At 39.8% G+C, this 8769-nt stretch overlaps 1 protein-coding gene across 1 annotated transcript in view; it reads left to right on the forward strand.

Annotated features, from left to right (window-relative positions):
• Positions 1-619: 619 nt before the first annotated feature.
• Positions 620-8769, forward strand: part of HIKESHI (Hikeshi, heat shock protein nuclear import factor) — an 11259-nt gene continuing 3109 nt past the window's right edge. The window contains 3 exon segments of the mRNA XM_025215649.1: positions 620-879; positions 6250-6401; positions 8685-8768. Of these exon segments, the coding sequence (XP_025071434.1) occupies positions 729-879; positions 6250-6401; positions 8685-8768 (387 nt within the window). The 5' untranslated portion in view covers positions 620-728.

Genomic DNA, 8769 nt, shown 5'->3' on the forward strand with positions numbered 1-8769 from the left:
CCCGCTTGCTCCTGGCCTTGGAGGCAGCGAACCCCTGATCCAGTCCCTCGCTGCTTCCACTCCCTCGTGCAAGGACTTGCCTGCCTCTGCCTCCCTCTTACAGCAATTTGCCGTAGGGTTGGAGCAAGTGGCTGCAGCCCCGTCGCTGCCCCTACCTTCTGTCTTCCTGGGAGTTGCCCCCTGGTGTGGCTGAGACTGGCAGGTGCTTAGCAGGAGCTACTTTAATTGAGGTGGAAGGGAGTGTACCTGGCTGTGTTGTCCACATGGGGCTCGGGTGCCATGAACTCGATGGGTGAAGCCCTGCCTTGTTTCTTAGCTAAGCCGGTTCCTATGGTTTGGGTTGTACCGTGCTGAGCAGCCTGCTTTTAAGTTGGGAAACTCTTGTGTACACAGACAGCCAAAGTATCCTGGGTGTGGTGTGGCATCTGTGTCATCGGGATGAGGATCGTAAATCTTTTTTCATAGCCTGTTGCACAGTTGCTATGCAGCTGCATTTGGTTTTCTCTAGGGCTGATTAGAAATATTAAGCTGCGACATTCCTCGCTTCCCCTCCCTGCAATTGCTTGATGTTTCAGAAAAGGTGGCTCACCGATAAGAGTAAAATTCAGGTATCAGAACTGAAACTTGGTTTTGTTTTCCAGGTGCAAGCAGTGGCACAACAGGTGGCTGAAGATAAATTTGTATTTGACTTGCCTGACTATGAAAACATCAACCACGTAGTGGTATTTATGCTGGGAACCATCCCATTTCCAGAGGGCATGGGAGGATCTGTCTATTTCTGCTATCCTGACCAGAGTGGGATGGCAGTGTGGCAGCTGCTAGGATTTGTCACCAATGAGAAACCAAGTGCCATCTTCAAAATTTCCGGTCTGAAATCTGGTAAGAGCAGGAAAATATAGTAGTTAAACAGTATCACTGACAGCAAAATGCGTGCATATTCTCTAATGACTACAGTAAGCTAATGAAGTGCTGCTTGGGAAGTCAAACATTTGTCCTCTCAACTGGATCTTAATAGTCCTGGTATTTATATTTTAAGCAAAGGAGTCACAGTGTGCCGCCTGTGGGCCACATGCAGTCTGCCAGGGCAGTCCTGTTGGCCTCATTTATTGTCATTCCATAAGCATAAAAAAACAAAAGAGGATTTGAAAAGTAAAACATCGAGTCGGATTACTCTTCATCACTTCAAACTGTTCTAACTATGCAGGAATTTTATTTTTTGTTTGCCCCTGCCTGCAAGGTCCAGATTCCTGCCTGCAGTGTGATATTTTCTTTGAGCAGGAGCTCTGTTGGAAGTGGCCTTCAGTCTGAGTTGTGCACAATTGATCAGAACTAATGGTATCTAATTACGTGCAACTGTAGCAGCGTTTCTCGCTTCTAATTGTTCAGGATGTGTTCATGTGAGAACTTGCATTTGTCTGTTTCAACAGAATGTATATAAATGGCATCTAGAAGGTAAAGCATACTCTGTGTATTCATTAGCTGTGTAGGAAGAAATGTGTTATGTTGCCAAGACGAGATACATTTATTGTAGCACAAAGATTCATTTTTTACTTTACTTCTAGAAGCCAGATACAGTGACTTCATAAAAGTAGCTTCTTGAAAACTAAATAGTGTATTTACTGCATGTCTTATTGCTGGGAAAAGACCCAAGAATTCAGCGGGTAGTCTCTTCTAATTACATGGATTTTTCTATTGATTTCTCAACAAATAGATGATGCAGTTGTCATCTATGTAAGATGGTTCTATTTTAGTTTTCTTTGCTCACCTTTCAGCTATTCCTACTCCCTTAAGTGTCCAAAAAAAGATTTAAGCAGCAATGACATGTTCCACTTGATATGATTTTTCTCAAACTGTGTTATTTAGCTCTCTAGCTGTTCCATTAAAACCAGCATAATCTTGATAGTGGCAGCCCTGATGATTCTTAAGGTTGTGGTGAACCATGGCATTGGCTCAGTTACAAAATTTTGAGAGGCCTTTTGAGAATTCCTATATATAATTACCGTTTTATTCTTTTGAAAAAAGTACTAAAGCAATTTACTTACTCTGAGCAAACATTGGCACTGTTCTCTTCAGAGAGAAAGAGCCATCACCTTTGCTACAAAGTAAAATGCTGCTGTTTTAGTACCACTTCATCACCTGCTTACTTCCCAGTGAAGTTGATCTACTTTCCAAGCCAAACAGTAGCCTCTGCTTTTAGGCTTATTAAGATTAGCCATTTTTTTTTTTTTCATTGCACATCCTGACCAAACTGAATAAGATTGAAACAATTCTAGGAAATCATGTAGACAGCACTCTTGAGCGCTGCAATATATGCATTGGATTACACAAGTTAGAGGTTGGTGATCTTACTGTCTGTCCAGAGTGTAAATATAATTTCATTATGAATTCTCTATTGTTCAGTCACTGCTGTCAGCTCTGGTTTTAGCTAATTGCAAGCTCTACAAGCTCACTTGTGGATTTAACAGCTATAACAGTGCTCTTTTGACTCCATCTTTACAATAATAACAATTCTTCATTGGGATGTGATTCAGTAGTCCTTCAAACAAGTCAGAACAGAATCCTATTCCTTTTGCCAAATCTGCTTTGCTTCTGCAATGCTAAGAAGAGTAAAATAGTAATGCATGCCATATACACTTATGTGTGCTAATAGGATCTGAAATGTGCAGTGAGCTGATCACATTTGTAAGAGGTTTGACTTTGTTTTTCTTTGCTTGTAAGTGTAGTATGTAACAAATCTAGTAACAGGCCTTGTGTAGTAGTTCTGTTTCTAAATATCAGATGCAGTAATGCACTCAGTTTGCATTAAGCACTTAAACATCACTGGATTCCTAATTAAACTGGTGTGGAGGCTTATCACTTAAAACCTGAGAGAGTGCCTACAGCTTACTTTATTAAAAAAAATTGGGTTTTTTGGCTTGCTCTTGTGATCTGTTTGCATAATTTTTCTCATGTTTGTATCAGTTTTTACTATATGTGCCTAATTGAATTTAGAATCATTTGCAAGGATAGTTAGGGAATAATCATACTGGATACCAGTGCTTGCCATCTGAACTCCTTGGCTCAGAAATCCTGAGCTCTGTGTGCTGATTCTTCTAGATACAGGCCCAGAGGAAAGGTTGGAAGGCTTGCACATCTTTGTGGCATTTGAGGCAACCTGAATTTGAAATTCTCCAAATTGGAGCTGAATTGAGTGTTTCAAATGCATGTCTATTGTCAGTCAGCGTTTGCCTGAAATTCATTGTGCTATATCAAAATGTTCCTTTGTACAAACATCCTGAAACCAAACAAACATTGCTTTGTCAGTGCCATGCATTCCCCTTCGTTTTGGATCAAGAGTCATCACTTGCTTCCCTTTTCTTTCCAGTTTTCGGCATAATCCTTCAAAACAGTGATAGCATTCTTTTGCCAAGTTCCTTTTTTCTTTTTTTTTTAATGGCTGCACTCTTGTGCTTCCACTGCTTCTGTATTTTCTTCCAGTAGACATTGCTGGCATGTTCCTGTTTTCTTTCTTGGTCATGCTTGCAGGTTTCAGAAAATTGTGCAGTTCAGACAAGTTTGTTAATCAAAAAACATCACAGGCTTTGGTTGTGTTTTGATGCCATAGAGTACTTATTTTTCTTGCCTTAACAAGTTGTACTTTATCATAGGATTTTTGGTTTGTTAAATATGTGTGTTTGTAGTGAATGACTATTATGTATTCAAGAACTGAAAAAGTACTGATTTATTCAAAATTATTTTGAATAATAATGATTTTTTTTCATATTAATGATATATGTTCTAGCACGTTCCATTTAACACTACTTACTGTAGGATGTTGGCTCCAGCTGGGAAATGTGGCAGCCAAAATGGACTCTGCAGGTAGAATTGTCATATTCTGGAATTTCTAATGATGATAAATGTGATAATGTTGGAACTTGAACACGGTGTTCAGTTAGCCCCTGGAAATCAGACTTCTGTTTTCTACTTATTTTCTACACAGCCTAATCTTATAAAGCTAATGGGTTATTTTCTCTCTGTAGCATAGATTGAATTTCGGTATTTGTGGTGTTTCACAAAGGATCACTAAATAGCAGGTTGAGGGACTGAATCTGATAAATTAACCTGTCTTTTCGCTAAATTGAAATCTACAGATCATTTCAGTCCTTTATTTTTTTAAGCCCTCAGTCATGGAGTGTGATTAAAGAAAGCAGTGGAATGAGAACAACATTATTTGATACTGAGTTTTTTCCATATAGGGTAAAAAGGTAATTACTGTGGGAGAGGAAGGCAGCAACATTTCATACAATCATAGGGAAGTAGGACTGGAAGGGACCTCCAGAGGTCATCTAGTCCAGCCCCTTACCAGAGGCTGTGGTGATCCCTGTCCAAACTATCCCATATAGAAATCCATTGCCCAACCTCTTAGCTGGCCAAGTTGGATTCAGAGATGTTACTGCAAACTGCCTTCTTGGCGCTAAGGAGCTTGGCTGGTATGTTTGGGCTGGGTTAACCTTAAAGTAAATGTTTTTGACAGTTGAGCCATCTTTTTCTTTTAATACCTACTGTACATATACTATACATAGTAGCTACTAATGTCTACATGGGAAAATTTAGTGCAATCTGAACTGTGCCTTCTTTTCAGAAGTGAGTATTTAGTTTTGAAGGTGCTTCCTTTTGAGAAGGACATTTTCCAGTTTCTTACATATTACTAGCTTAGACCTTTCAAAGAAATCAAGAAAGGAAAAATAGCTAATTCTTCAATTTGGGTGGGACATAGATTTGTGCTACTCTCATTGTCTTAGTTTTTTAGCAGCTGGATTAGGTCAGCTGGTAGTGGTGGTTTTCATTAAGACCTGACTACAACCTGCAGTACCATATATTGGTGTGTTGACCCTGAAATAAATGTCTTATAGCTATGCCTTGTCTTGTCCAGAGCATGGTACTTCCCAGTAGCAAGATACTCGCATACTACAAACTTGTGTGGAGGAGGGTATTATTCACTTGCTAATGGTAACATATTTCCCTTCCTTCCCCTAAATCTTTGTTCTTTTCCCAGTGACATCACTTACGTGGGCAACAGGGAGTGGCAGATATTAATGAATCTTGATGGTCTTGTAGTATCCCAAGTGAGTTTGGGCTTTAGAGCCCTGGTTAAAAGACGAAAGTGATGTGAGCTAGAATGATTTCTATATAAAAAGGATGCAGTTTAAGGATGCTTTAGAGCCACATTGTTAAGAAGTTCTCAAATAACTTTTGTAACTATATGAGGGTATTTTTCTTTTAAAGCCATTTCTTTATGATGTGGACTGTGCCAGTACACAGCTTTCTGTCCAGACTCTATTACTAGACAGCACTCTACAAGGGATAGCTTGAAAGTTTATTCAAACTTCAAGAAGAGTTGCTCACGCTTTTAGTGCAGTGTGAAATGCTAGGAACTTCATACAAGTTCTCCAATGTTTGTAGATTCTTAGAAGTAGGGCCGGAAGGGACCTTGTAGATCATCAAGTCCGACCCCCTGCCCTGGGCAGGAGAGAAAACCGGGGTCAAATGACCTCAGCCAGGTAGACGTCAAGCTTCCTTTCAAAGACCCCCCAGGGTCTTTAAGAGTATTTGATTTTCAAAGCACTTCAAGGTATTGGCTTGTTTACCTTGTCTTCTTAAAATGTTTTCGACACCCAAGGGTTGTTGGTCAAATATTTTAGACGTTACATAGTAGTTGTGTTCAATAGCAAAAAATATTTTTGTCTTTTCCCTGTTTGAATGATGAAATCGAAAGAAACCAACTGTATTACTTGTCTCTGGGATTTTTCTGGAAACTGTCGTGTGTATTAAAAAAAATTGGGTTTTATTGTAAATCATACTCCCTTGTGTTTGAAAAGTCAGGCTCCTTATTTTATTGGCATAAGTAGTAGCAAGAAGTTCAAATGCTTCAGACCGACTTACAAACAATGCACCTGATTAAATGAAGACTTGTTTACGTAATAGGAGACTGTAAAAATAATTAATTCTTTCTTACAATTTTTTTTCCCAGAAAAGTACTTTTAGCAATTGCCAATGCATTCTTCAGTATATAAGAAAGAATAAAGAAACAGCTGCATTTTAAAGTTACCTGTTGCATCGTTAGGCTGTGTGCAGTTCTTCATAATACTGTGGGCAAGTTAATCTCTCTCATTGGTAAGGAAAAAAGCCCTTATTCCTAAGGAGTTCTGGGTGTCATAAGCAGTGCTGTAGTCATACTGCTGCCAAGTCTGATGGCTGTGCTCTTTTCAGGGAAAGGGAGCCAACACCCCTTTGGTGCAATGAACCTTCCTCAGACGCCGTCTGTAGCCCAGATCGGAATTTCGGTGGAATTGCTGGAAAACTTGGCCCAGCAAACTCCTGTCGCAAGTGCTGCTGTATCATCAGTAGACTCGTTCACTGAGGTAACTAAACAGCATGCTGTTTTGCCAAGTGTTCAGTAGGAGGTGGTTAAGAACAGAGATCTCTGGAAAAACGGATGCAGGCACTTAAAACGTTACAGTGAAAAATTGTGTTATTAAACAAACCTAATTTGGCCCTCTTCATTTGGCTGTACACTTCTGACATTGCCGTGGCCTGCGTGCTTAAAGTGTAAATTCTGTTACTGAATACAGGCACACTTTCCTATTTCATGTATATGTAATTCTAACACGGAGAAGCTTCGCTTCAGTTTGGAAGAGCAGGAGCGGGGGCAGCAGTGCAATTAGCTCTGTTCCTGTGACGGTATCATAGAAATCTTGTCATCCATGTTTCACTGCCCATCAAGCATCTCCTGTCTCCCTTCACTGAATTTAAGTCAGGAACAGTCGAAGACCTATCTTATCTTAATGCCGCAGGTTAGCTTCAGTTTTTGCAATGAAGTCCTAAGAGTTCTAAGAACTTTCTTCTTTTAAAAAGAAAAAGTAATTGACTTGGATAAGTGTGTGTGTGTGTGTGAGAGTGTGTACTGAAGTATCTATACTCTCTTACTGAATGCTGGCACGTTTTCCTATTTCATATATATAGTCCCTCCTGACTGCTGGGGGAATTCAGTGCCTCCGCTGAAGGGAGGTGGGAGATGTTTGTTGGGGAGTGAAACTCAGATGACAAGGTAAAATTCCTGTGATACTGTCGCTGGAACAGGCTAGCTGTACCTCTGTCCCCTTCCTGCTCTTCCAGACTGTAACCTCTCAGGTGTTAGATAAATTTACACATTACGGTAGTGTAGGAGTGATGTTGTAGCCATGCTGGTCCAGCAATTATGGGAAAGGTGAGGATTTCTTAGGATGGTATCTTTTATTAGTCCAACTATGTAGTTGGGATAAAGTTAGACAGGCTTCCAAATGCAAGACTTTTTTGTCAAGTCTCAGGACGAATGTCTCGCATTCAAGGCTTGTTGAACTTCATCCAATAAAAGGCATCACCCTAAGAAATCCTTGCCTCTCGTGTTGGATTAAGGCCTATCTGGGTGGGTTTTTGCAAAATCTTCCACTTTGGGCTACTTGCTGGATTACACTATGTTACGTTGCATTCCCCATTTTTACCTTGCAGTGGGACAGCATGGGCCCTGGTGGTACCTAGGTAGGTCAAACTTCTTTAGCCACCTGCATTGGGTCTCCCAAACAGTTGAAGAGTTGAGACAATGCCAGAAGCATTTAACTTAAAATTCAGACCCAAACTCCGTTTTTTTTGTCTGGAAGGATAACCAGGAAATAAAGATAAAGAGCAGGACTTAAAAGGGGCCCTGATACTATCAGATACTAATTGTCCAGAGGAAACAACTGGTCATTAAGTTCTTAGGTTTTGTTCCTCTAAATAACTACTGTTACTCCATACTAATACAAAGCGGTTCTACCTTTTCTAGTCTTGCTGCTGGGTCAGGGCCACCAGCTACTTTGTTATGTATTTTGTGACCAGTTGTGCACAACTGCTACTTTTTTGGACAGATGTTTGATTGCTGCAAGTCATTTTTTGCAATTTTTTTTTCTTCTCCAATACCATGTATATAAAATATATGCTTGCCTCAGTTTTAATACTGTTTCATAGGAATTCAGTAGGAGTTATGACTTTTAGGGCACATTTTCAAAAGAGACAGTTGCAAGCAACTTGAAGGAAAGAGATAAGCGGTGGTATGATTAGAATAGTAGTCCTTTTTGTGGGATTAATGTCTCTTTATTTTACTAGACTGAACCTGAATTAACCATTTGGAATACCATTAGGGAAACAATATAAAATAAAAGGCCCACAGAGGCATGATCAACTAACGTTCTTTCTGCTTCAGTTTTGGAGGAAAAGGTTCCAGACTTACCATTGCATCATTTTATAGTCACAGAGTTTTACAAAATCTCCTTATTTCTGTCATGAGGTCACTTCTGATTTTCCTTAAGCAAACCTTTTAAAAATATGGTTTCATGGAAGTGAAGAAGTAGGTGCATTACATTGGACATATCTAAAAGGTCTTCCGTTAGGAGAGGAGGAGTCTGAGGACAAAGCAGGGAGCTAGAACCTCTACATCTAGTCCTTTCTAAAACAGACTTATTTGTTCACTCAGCGTAAACCTTGCTTTCTCCACTTGCATAGAAAGGAACATGTTCTCCATCTTTTGTGGGAGTTGAGGATTGATCAGTCCTTTGTACAGCATTTTAAATGTAGAAAGTGTTCTTAAAGTTTTAAGTACTCATTTATAAAGTTGGGGTTTTATATTTCAGTTCACTCAGAAGATGCTGGATAACTTCTATAACTTTGCTTCGTCGTTTGCTGTCACTCAGGCTCAGATGACGCCAAATCCTTCTG

This window comes from Alligator sinensis, unplaced genomic scaffold (assembly GCF_000455745.1).
Source record: "Alligator sinensis unplaced genomic scaffold, ASM45574v1 scaffold523_3, whole genome shotgun sequence".
NCBI lineage: Eukaryota > Metazoa > Chordata > Crocodylia > Alligatoridae > Alligator > Alligator sinensis.